Below are 12,510 nucleotides of genomic sequence, written 5' to 3' on the forward strand. Positions count from 1 at the left end.
CACACTCTCTGGTAAATATAGTGCTAAGAAAGTTTAGAAAAAAAAAATAGTGGCTTTGAATTAAAATTTCAATTTTTTAAGTGATCAGTAATTTTAATGACCCTTACTATACATAAAAGAAACAATCAAAATGACTGTATAAGATTATTTTCTGTGTCAGTGTTGTTAAAGGGAAGGTGTATGTGTTTGGCGGTGTTTCCAATCCCAAGGCTGCTGAATGCCTCCCAGGGGTCTTCAGTTTTGACATAGGTGAGTGTAGTGTTGTGTCCATCACATGATCATTGAATGCATGCTGCTGTTTTGTTGTCTTCACTCAGAAAAGTATAACAAAACCTTTCATTGTTTATAAGTGTCTCTAACCTGGGATTGCCTAACGGTCGGAGGTGTGACACTCAGAACCCGTGGACATAGCTCTGTTGCTGTCAAAGATAACATCTATGTGTATGGAGGAACTCTCGGGGGTATAGCAACTGATGACCTCATGGTCTTCAACACAGGTACAAATTCTGGAAGTACTGTATTTATACAGTTTATATGTATGTATTTGTATGTTGCTGTCGTATTTTATTCTGTTTTTGTTTCATGCACACTGTTTTCAGTGTCCTACACCTGGACACCAGTTAAGACAAGTGGCTCACCACCCCCTGCCATGTGAGAGGCTCTCCTCTTAAAGAGTTAACTGGATTAAACACCCTAGAGCGCATTCATATATACTTTTGTGTGTGTAGGTTTGGACAGGGTTGTGCTCTGGTTGGTGACCAGGTTTTCATGTTTGGGGGTTATGCAGACAGTGGAGAATTCTGTAAGGACATTCATGTCCTTAATATTGGTAAGTTGACCTAACCAGACTGGGAGAGTCTTAGCTGTAAATTAATGATAATGAGGTATACAGTGCTGGCCAAAGGTATTGGCACCCCTGCAATTCTGTCAGCCAATGCTCAATTCTTTCCAGAAAATGATTGCAATCACAAATGATTTCATATTAATATCTTCATTTATTTTGCTTGCAATGTAAAAAAACACAAAAGAGAATGGAAAAAAAAGTCAAATCAATTGTCGTTTTACACAAAACTCCAAAAATGGTTCAGACATAAAGTACCGTATTTTTTGGACTATAAGTCTCGGGTTTTTTTTTTTCATAGTTTGGGGGAGTGACTTATACTCAGGAGCGATTTATATGTAAAATTATTCACAAATTTTCAAAATTCAAAAATCCGCGATGTAGTGAAACCGCGATAAACGAACGTCATGTAGCAAGGGATTACTGTAATTTGAAATGCAACCGATGTCAGCGGCGTGGCACACATGCGGCATTGTTTACATAAAGGACGATCGATGGATTTAATGATTTGGAGTGACACAGATGGTTTGATAATATTGTTGTTTATATAATAGTTATTTGATATATAATTTATATGTCGTTATATGGGCCTGTGGAATAATTTGAACTGCAACCGACGTCAGCGGCGCAGCGCACACACGGCATTGTTTACATAAAGGACGATCGATGGATTTAATGATTTGGAGTGTGTTAGGTTACGGATTTTAGTTATTGATCTGACTCCAAATTGCGATCAACACTTAACACATAAATTGCTATGTCCTAATCCACACACTGGTGCACCTAACAATTTTGCGAGTTCGTTCTGTCAAAGAGAAGACCAGTAGATCAATCAGACCAAATTTACCAATTGTTTATTCCTGACAAAGCGCACTAATACAGGCCTGGGTCCCGGGTCCCTCACACTAAAACTCGTGCGTTTTTGTGACCACCAAAAGACGACACATTCTTCCGGGTTGCCCAGCTTTGAAGAAACACAATATGAATATTAAAGCATGCAAAATATTGTGAGATGATTGGTCGATGGCCATCTCCTCCCCGTCCAGGTGTTGCTGAGGTCAGGCGGTTGGGTTTTCCCTGCGAAGCCCGGCCACATAGACGTGCTGTTGTTCTCGTTTCTCACCAACCTTGAGGTGTTCTCGTCCGGTACTCCCTATCTGGGCCTATTCCACAACACTTCGAAGAAAACAACTTCATGCAGTTTGCCTGCACATTCTTCGCCACCCACCAATCCACACGAGCACTCCAATACTAGATATTAATATGATTATAAGTTTAACACAACCTTAAAAAATATGTTTGCAAACTCCCGAAAGCACATTTCCCTTTAAGTGACACAGATGGTTTGATAAAGGTGTTATTTATGTTATAGTTATTTGGATAACTGTTAATGTTACGTCAGGCCCGTTCTCAGCTCTTCGTTTGTGTTTATGTCACTTTAGCATACCGTACCGTTTAGCCTGTTGTTGCTCGTTCATGTCTGTTCTTGTGAAAATTCGGCCTCTTCCCCTGGAAGTCCGGCCAAGTTTGGCGAATATTTTCTAAGTGCCAACGACTCAACCGCTGTAAAGTGTCCGCCTCGGCTGGTTCCTCCGGTCGGCCAGAACAAGTGAAAATTCGGCCTCTTCCCCTGGAAGTCCGGCCAAGTTTGGCGAATATTTTCTAAGTGCCAACGACTCAACCGCCGTAAAGAGTCCGCCTCGGCTGGTTCCTCCGGTCGGCCAGAACAAGTGAAAATTCGGCCTCTTCCCCTGGAAGTCTGGCCAAGTTTGGCGAATATTTTCTAAGTGCCAACGACATTCATTTAGACATGGCGATTGAATGTTTACGTACCGGTAGTTATTGTCGTTGCTTGACGCGCGATGACTCGCACATTCGCTCAATACCCAGTACTTCCCCCTAGCAGTCATCGTCGCTGCCTGGCTTTCGATGTCCGTTATTGAGGTGAGAATATTTGAAATTGTTGCTGAGGATAGGTGTTAATGCGACGAACGCTTTATAATGATTCAGTTTCTCGCTGTTTGATGAGCCTGACGGACGCACACCCACGCACAATGAGATGCATGAGAAACGGCCTTGGTTACCATCACATTTGAAGCGATGAATACGAAGTTAAATTTTATGACTCGGTGTATAAGTCGAGGTCGATTTTTTTCGGTCGATTTTGGATCGAAAAAGGTCGACTAATACACCGGCAAATACGGTATATATGTTTTTTTTTCACTTTATTGTGCATTTTATGGCTGATGCAACGTATATTCCGGAGCGACTTTTAGTCCGAAAAATACGGTATTGGCACCCTCAGCCTAATACTTGGTAGCTCAACCTTTAGACATAATAACTGCAAACAACCGCTTCTGGTAACCATCAATAAGTTTCTTATAATGCTCTGCTGGAATTTTAGACCATTCTTTTTTGGCAAACTGCTCCAGGTCCCTGTGATTTGAAGGGTGCCTTCTCCAAACTGCCATTTTGAGATCTCTCCACAGGTGTTCTATGGGATTCAGGTCTGGACTTATTGCTAGACACTTTAGAACTCTCCAGTGATTTCTCTCAAACCATTTTCTCGTGCTTTTTGAAGTGTGTTTTGTTTTGGGTCATTGTCCTGTTGGAAGACCCATGACCTCTTACGGAGACCCAGCTTTCTCACACTGGGCACTACATTATGCTGCAAATTGTGTTGGTAGTCTTCAGACTTCATAATGCCATGCACACAGTCAAGCAGTCCAGAGCCAGAGGTAGCAAAGCAACCCCAAAACATCAGGGAACTTCCGCCATGTTTGACTGGAGAGACAGTGTTCTTTTCTTTGAAGGCCACGTTTTTTTCCTGTAAACTCCGTGTTGATGCCTTTTCCCAAAAAGCTCTATTTCGTCTTATATGACCAGAGAACATTCTTCCAAAACGTTTTTGCCTTTTTCAGGTAAATTTTGGCCAGCCTGGGTTATTTATGTCTCATGGTCAAAAGTGGGGTCTTTCTTGCTATCATTCCATAGAGTCCGTTTTCATTCAGAAGCCGACGCATACTACGGGTTGACACTGTTGTACCCTTGGACAGCAGGAAATCTTGAACTTGTTTGGATGTTGGACGCAGTGCCATGGGGTTCAAACTTCTTGATGACACTGCGCACGGGAGACACAGGAACATCCTTACTCACAATTTTGCTTCTCAAGTCCTCAGACAGTTCTGTGGTTTTCTTTCTTTTCTCCATGCTCAATGTGGTACACACAAGAAGCACAGAGCAGAAATTGAGTCAACTTCAATCCATTTTAACTGGCTGCAAGTGTGAATTAGTATTTGCCACCATCTGTTACCTCACCTATCACTTGTATGCGCTACAGGTAAGTAACAATTAGAGAAGCATCACATGATTTTTCAAAGGGTGCCAATACTTTTGTCTAGTCCCTTTTTTACGTTTGGTGTGGAATTATATCCAATTTGGCTTTTTGACACTTCTTTTTGTAGTTTTACATTAAAGACAAACGAAATTAACGCTCTAATATCCAAGCATTTGTAATTGCAATTATTTTCAGGAAGAAATTGAGCATTTTATATATATATATATATATATATATATATATATATATATACAACATATAGCTATATATATATATATATATATATAGATAGATAGATAGATAGATAGATAGATAGATAGATAGATAGATAGATAGATAGATAGATAGATAGATAGATAGATAGATAGATAGATAGATAGATAGATAGATAGATAGATAGATAGATAGATAGATAGATAGATAGATAGATAGATAGATGCTGTGTTTTACATATGATCTGATTAGTCGACAAATCGCGACTACTAAATTATATTTAAAAACATATCATTGAGAGCCTTCTTTTTGTATCACTAGAAAATTTGGTTTGGCAGAAATGGGAGTCAAAGGGAGAGTTGCCTGCTGCCTGCAGTGGATATACTTTGACTGCGCACCATGACAAAGTAAACATGCACAGACACATGTATACACTGTTTTTCTTAAAAAGTACTAATGATTTATTATTGACTATTTCACATACACAAAATGTCAAAATGCAAGCAAAGGCATTATTGTTTGTTTTTAACAATAAAGCTTTAGTGCAATAGGTTTGTCACATGTATGGCTTTTATGTCACTACATTCATAACTGTCCACATGATTAGGATATTTACCTGTTCGGAGGCAAAAGCTCAAATGATGACCAATCAGTGACATCATCCAATGAGATTCACAAATTCAGTATTGGTGAGTATAGATTATGAGTACATGTGAACCAAGAGATGAAGTATCTCTCCTTCTTCCTGGTACTGTTTGTGTCCTCAGCTAAGATGAAATGGAAAGTTCCTTTCTACGTTGGCATTCCTCCTGCCCGACGAAACGGACACACCGCCTTTATCGTTCACAGCCATGTGAGTATGCGGCACACTCAAACAGAAGGTCCTCGGTTTATGACAACGTTGCATTCTTACAGGGTGGTGAAACCCAAATTTCTCATTTATAATGAAAAACGATTGAAGGCTAAACATGATAAAAAATGGAAAAATCGACTATAATTCAGCGTGCCTTCAATAATGTATGCTTACTTTCATAACCTTGAAATGTCATTTGTGGGACAGTTTCTGGTGCATTTGTATGGTTATTAAAATACTGTTTATGTGGTTGGCAGTTGTACATATTTGGAGGAAAGAATGAAGAGCAAGAATTTAATGATCTGAAAGTAATGAAACTTATCAACCCCTCAGAGAGGCAACCAGGTATTAGCATTGGTTTGTTTATTCACAAAAATCCATCTTAATTTTTCTTCCATCTTTATGACCAGCTCAGTGGCCTAGTAGTAGAGTGTCCGCCCTGAGACTGGAAGGTTGTGGGTTCAAACCCCGGCCGGGTCATACCAAAGACTATAAAAATGGGACCCATTGCCTCCCTGCTTGGCACTCAGCATTAAGGGTTGGAAATGGGGGGTTAGATCACCAAATGATTCCCGAGCGCGGCACCGCTGCTGCTCACTGCTCCCCTCTCCCCCAGGGGATGGATTAAAATCACATGGGGATGGGTTAAATGCAGAGGACAAATTTCACCACACCCAGATGTGTGTGTGACGATGATCATTGGGACTTTAACATGAGGTTCTCTTTTTGTGATTGGCATCAATTCTTCTCGACGAGTGGCATATCTTCTGTGCAGAGATGGGTTGGACCCGATGTTGGTAATTTCACAAATGAGAGCAGTAACTGTGAGAGGGAGGGCTGTGTCGATGTGGGAGTGGTCAGTATTCTGTGCCCAATGAACACAGTTCCTTTCATTCCCTATGAAAGTGGTGCTCGCAATGAAATGAATTGATGTTGCCCAGTGGGATCATTCAAAGATATTATTGCAATAATTTTGAGAGTTGGATGCCTGCTGTTTGCATATTTATGAATGAAATATGTTGCGATAGACCAGTTGTTTATCCTATGCTGGCGACTTAGCAGGTGTAAGATCAACTTTCTGTTATTGTTACTTCACAAAATGCAAGACACAACTTCTGATACATCGGCCCACCCATCTTGGCAGAGACCTGTGTGCCAGTTTGGCAAACATGCAGCAAGAATTGCATTGTGATATAAAAATCAGGTTTCGTCAGCATTTCTCCAGATAAGCTGACTACAAAAAGAGAGCCTGATATATGACGTGAAGCTGGAGTGTAAAAGCTGAAACATAACTTCTCATCCACAGTCATGAAGGAGATTCTGTCTGAATTTGGTCTTCAGGGACTCAGTTACAGGTGTGTGTCTGTGCATGAGTGCAGTGTACAATTGTTATTGCCTACATAACACTCATACATGACTTTTCTACTTTTCACTTTGGTTGGATCAACCAACAGTTTTACTCCCACAAAAATTCCCAACGTTCGCTATGATCTGAGTGACTCTTCTCCCGCCAACCAATCCAAGAGTATAACAGCAAGTGGGCAGGTGATTAGTACATGCACACATACAAATTTTTCAATCTCTTACACAAAATTATCTAACATTCACTGTGCAATGTATACTGTAATAACCTTTTTCTCCCAAGATGAATAATGTACAACACAGGTGTCAAACTCAAGGCCCGGGGGCCAGATACGGCCCGCCACATCATTTTATGTGGCCTGCGAAGACAAATTGTGCATCAAATTTATGTGTCATTACTTGAATTGCAAATTGTCTTCACTTTTAATAACATCTGTTTTTTTTTAATATTTGACCAGTTTTTACTCTGATTTGAAAAGGAGTTATTTGTCAGTTTGTTTTGTAGCTTTTACTGCATATTATATGAGGTGCTCATACATTTATTTGGGTTGACAGTCATAATGGCCCTCCGAAAGAAGCTATGACTACAATGCTGCCCGCGAAAAAAATGAGTTTGACACCCCTGATGTACAGTATCGACTGAAACTAAGCTAAACCCAACGTAACCTAACAATAAACTTAACTCAACAATATGTATACGTACGTTTCATTAATGTCTGAAGCCTTGTGTATCGTGCAACTACACTTCTGCATTCTTCTGCATCAGATATTTGTCCATAGAGACTTCAGTGCAGTTCGAGACAAGGCCATGTCGATGATCCAGACTGCGTTCACTCTACTTGACCAGGAGTTCCAGAAGCTTGATCAGTACGTTAGTTAAGCTTTATAAAAGAGAAAAAAAAAAAAAAACTTCTGTGCCAACAACAATCATTTCATTTACCTACATATCCATTTAAATACTAAGCGTAAAACAGTGATTTGTAAATTTGCTTTGACTTGTAATACAGCAGAAGACAAAACCATTTTTTTAATCGCTTTTTTTGTTCCTTATTTTAAATGTTTTTAAATTGTTTCAGGCAGAAGAGAACGTTGTCAAAATCTGCTGCTGCTCTGCAAATAGCCAGAGAAGGCCACGAGGCCCAGAAGCAACAGCACCAACAGGTTTATTATTTTATAGAACTGTTTGAATCGAACACAACTTCTGTGTTTAATATGCTTCAGAATCCAAATCATCTTGTTAGTCCAATAAATGTTCAATCAATCAATCAATAATACTGTGTGGGATATGTTGCGCTTGTGTGTCTCCGTGAATGTGTTTGTATTAGGAGTTGCAGGAAATGCTGGACAGACATCGTTCTCAAAACGAGGCATGGCTTCGTGCGAGAGCTGAGGAAAATGACAGAGAAAGGAGGGAGCTCTGCAGACTGAGGGTTAATACAAACACACAAATACATTGGATTGCATGCATTTCGCACAACTCTGTAAGTTCTCATTGGGTCATTTTGTTTTGTCATTGGCATTTGTACACACACATGCACACGCACACACACGCGCGCACACACAGGCACTTATTTCTGTCAAGATTGGAAGGTACAAAAGGCATTTATGTATACATAACGTGTTGAGATCAGGAGTAAAGCATTTATTTGGGGTCTTCACGCTTTCATCACATGTTGAACAGTTTAAGAAAAGCTTCACTTAAAATTTAAAATAATATACACTTTAAACTAGAGAGTACATGGAGCACACTGAGGTGAATTCAAAGATAAGTAAAGCACCCAAGGACCTGTTTAATGATCTGCAAAGGAAAGAATTGGGGTGGAGGTTAAAAATCAGTGGATGAAGGTACTTTAGAAGTTTTTAAAGTTAACAGAAAAGAACACTGATTGAGGTGTCTGCATAGAGAGATGGAATATTTTTGATCATTTGTAAGAATAAGGAACAATGTGTGGAAAAAATATTAAATTTAAAGCAAATAATAATACATTTGCATTCATTGACTTTAATTTTAAAAACAAATCTGCCTGGATCAGTAGATAAAGTGTGCATGAATTATGGTATACCATACCATTACCACACCACAACCACAGAACAGAATATATACTGCCAAATACAGTCACAGTATCTTAGTGTGAAGCAAGACAGACTGTGGAATATGCTGCGGTACTTATGGGAATGGTGCATATGATGACAAGGCAAAAAGTGCTCATAAAACATGCCAGTCTTTGATTACCGAGGAGGCCTGTAGGAAAATTCACCCGTGTTATTTTTAAGGTCACAGGGTCAAGACATAATGCAATTACCAACGTCTCCTGCGCTTTTCCAGGAGGTGATACTACCTCCATAGGGATCATAAATGTTTTACAGTGGTCAATGGAATGCAAATCTTTGTGTTTACAAAACGATTAAAATGTCCAAGGTATTACACCTGTAAAACCTCAGAGTTAAAAATAGCTGAGATAATGTTGGGCAACAAGTGCTGAAATAAAAAGCAGTTGTTAAAAAAATGCTCCAAAATATCTCAACATCAAAGTAACAAGCTGGGAACCAATATAAGAGGAATTGAGGAATACATAGAGAAAAACAAAACAAGAACTAGCAACTCCATCTCGAAATCAACTGGAACACTAGAAGATTTTTTGTGAATTACAAAATTATATTTATGAATACAATTAAGCAGTTAAAATATAGAAAAAAATAACTACTACTGCTACTGCAGTCCCAACCAAGCTGCTCACCCATCTTCTGGCTACGGTCATGTGATGTTCAAAAGCTGAGCTCATAAATTGTCACAAGTATCACACTTTGTGGGACAGAACTTTCGACATTGTTGTCCCAATCCTTCTAGAACTCTTTTCCAGCAGATGTTTGCTGATTAATCCATTCATTTAAACCCCAATGAAAAACACATCTCTTCCTTAAAGTCGTCCTTGCTGTGACAGTGCAGTAATCCTATTCATTAATTTTAGGAGGAAGTGCTGCAAGACCAAGAGAAGCTGAAGGAGGAGCACAGCAGCATCCAGAAACGGAGTGAACATCTTCTATCTATTATGCAGCAGTTTAAAGGGATGTAAATGTTTAGATATACTACAAGCAAGGTGGTATGAAAAGTGATTGTTGTTGGTAGCTCTAGACATTTTGCTTTGAGATACATGACTGCATTTCTGAAGACATGTTGATATCTCTGTCTACACATTTGGCCATAAAACATTTTGGGCGCTGCTTTTTGGGTACGGCACTGATTCTGTTACCAGTTTGATACATACTTTTGAATTAACAAATGTGCTAAAATTACCTTTAATACCTTTACTTAAAATATAACTTTAATACCCTATGCAATTATTTCCCCCCCTGTAACTCTCCGCCGGTGTTTGAATCTCTAATGATCAGATCTTCAACATCGTATGTGTGCTGGTGGGCTACTTTCACTGCAAGGGACTCTCTCTCTCTCTCTCTCTCTCTCTCTCTCTCTCTCTCTCTCTCTCTCTCTCTCTCTCTCTCTCTCTCTCTCTCTCTCTCTCTCCCTCTCTCTCTCTCTATATATATATATCCATCCATCCATTTTCTGAATCGTTTAGTCCCCACGGGGGTCGCGGGTGTGCTGGAGCCTATCCCAGCCGTCAGACCTGTCGCACTGACATCTGTGGTCATGAAATTTTTCGAGAGGTTAGTGCTTCCTGACCCACAGGAGACAGCGTGTGAGGCTGGGGAGCATCACATCTGACACCCGGACCACCAATACTGGAGCCCCTCAGGGATGCGTCCTTTCCCTCTTCTCTCTCTACACCAGTGGTTACCAAACCTTTTCAGACGAGCACCCCCTTGGCTCCCCAGTGAATTCCTAGCGCCCCCCCCCCGTCGACTGACTCGTCCTACCGCACATGTTGTGTACAAATCGTCGTCCGTCCACCCCCCCCCCCCCCCCCCCCCCCCGTCGACTGACTCGTCCTACTGCACATGTGTCGTCAAACAAACGTTCGAACTTCTGACTACTGTGCAATAACATCCTGCTCTCCACACCTTTTTTGAATTGTCTACACTGTTTGTACTATGTGTCCTCTCTGCATCCATTGCAGCCTGGTCATCCTAGAAGAGGGACCCTCCCATCTGTGGTCTCTTCTCAAGGTTTCTCATTTCCCCTAGCTGGAGTTTTGAGTTTTTCCTTGCCCTCTTGGGAGTTTAAGATCAGGGGATGTTTAAGAATATCTGCCATTTTTCACATGTCCTGAGTGTTGTTGTTAGTCACCTAAATGTTGAACAGAGGCTGTGATTTACCGAAGTCAAATTCCTTGTTTGGCACGCTCAAACATGGTGAATAAAAAAACAACTCTTGAATCAGGCATATATATATATATATATATATATATATATATATATATATATATATATATATATATATATATATATATATATATATATATATATATATATATATATATATATATATATATATATATATATATATATATATATATATATATATAATGAACTAGAATTTGCAATTTCTGGAGAAATTGCGTGTGAAGGCAAAGAAGTTCAATAAATACTTGGGGAATGATACAGAATGATGTTTAAAGCTGGAATGTGTTTAATTAGTTGAAACACTGAAATTAGATGGGAAAAACGAAATTCGGGAAAATTTGGCGTGAATTTCAAAATTGAAAATTTGGAATTTTTGGTAAGTGGAAAGTTGCGGAATAGGTAGGCAAAAGATGAACATTTGAAAGTTGGAACGGGTTGAATCGGTTGAAAAATGTAGAAATTAGAAGTGAAAAACTACATTTTACGCAAATTTTAAACATGAAAACGTTAAATTCTTTAACTTGGCAATTTTGAGAATGTTAAAAAACCTTCCCCAAAGTGATTTGAATGTTCTGAATGATGAGAATTTCAAACTAGAATGACGCAAATGTGAAATGTTAAATGTGCCATTATGATCATTAACCATTAAAATTTAATGAATGAGGATAAATTTGTTGTAAATTTGCAAATTTTGTGAAAACGGAACATGGAAAAATGCAAGCGCTCATCGCGTGAATATTTGGATACGTCAAAAGTGGAAAGGAGTGAATTGGATGGTTTATGTGGAAGGAAGGCGCGTCAAAAAAGTGAGGAGAATAAAATAGAAGATGAATAAAGTGAATGATGTAGAATAACATAAGTGTGAAGGCCTTCGCTTTCACACTAATTAATAAACTCCAAGCATAAATCCACACGCACGCACACGCTCGCACGTTCGCATGCACGCGCACGTACGCAGTCACAGCCGCTCTCTTCTCTCCGCATTCTACAGAAGGCTGGAACACAATTAAGCAAGAATAAAAGCGTTATGCGCCAGGCTTTTCTTCCAGGTTGCACTATTTGGCAGAGGCTGCCTGGGCGGGGAGAGAAAGTGACATGCTGAAGTTGCGACTTTAAGGCCGGAACAGAGTTTGTAAAGAAAAATAAGAGCACATTTTTATGGCAACATTTCAATTGTTTCAGTGGTTCCTTGATTTTAGAGTTGAACCATACTAAGCTTTTTACACACGCACGCGCGCGCGCCACGCACACACACACACACACACACACACACACACACACACACACACACACACACACACACACACACACACACACACACACACACACACACACGCACACACACACACACCTTCTATACAACCTGAAAACGTATTTGCACACAATGTTCAATCAATCAATCAATCAATCAATCAATCAATCAATCAATCAATCAATTCAATAATTTTTTTTACGTTATGCCATAATCTACAGCGGTCATAAAAAGTAACAAGCCTATGTCAACAAAGTAAAGAGTACAAGGTATAAAATATGTATTTTTAAAGAGTTGTGCGACAAATAAATACCAAAATCAATTTCAATATTTGTGCTTTTTAGGTTCCA

At 39.5% G+C, this 12,510-nt stretch overlaps 1 protein-coding gene across 1 annotated transcript; it reads left to right on the forward strand.

Moving 5' to 3' along the window:
* The first annotated feature begins 408 nt into the window (after window positions 1-408).
* On the forward strand, window positions 409-9,680 carry LOC148390002 (uncharacterized). Its single transcript, XM_088393013.1, has 12 exons — window positions 409-497; window positions 600-651; window positions 729-829; window positions 4,713-4,798; window positions 4,999-5,080; window positions 5,159-5,244; window positions 6,551-6,599; window positions 6,699-6,789; window positions 7,373-7,473; window positions 7,683-7,767; window positions 7,932-8,036; window positions 9,576-9,680. Exons 6-12 carry the CDS (start codon window positions 5,169-5,171, stop codon window positions 9,678-9,680), a joined length of 612 nt encoding a protein of 203 aa, XP_088249139.1. The 5' UTR covers window positions 409-497; window positions 600-651; window positions 729-829; window positions 4,713-4,798; window positions 4,999-5,080; window positions 5,159-5,168.
* Window positions 9,681-12,510: the final 2,830 nt, after the last annotated feature.

Source organism: Syngnathus floridae, chromosome 12 (assembly GCF_059516105.1).
Source record: "Syngnathus floridae isolate MCC-2025c chromosome 12, RoL_Sflo_1.0, whole genome shotgun sequence".
NCBI classification, from domain to species: Eukaryota; Metazoa; Chordata; class Actinopteri; order Syngnathiformes; family Syngnathidae; genus Syngnathus; species Syngnathus floridae.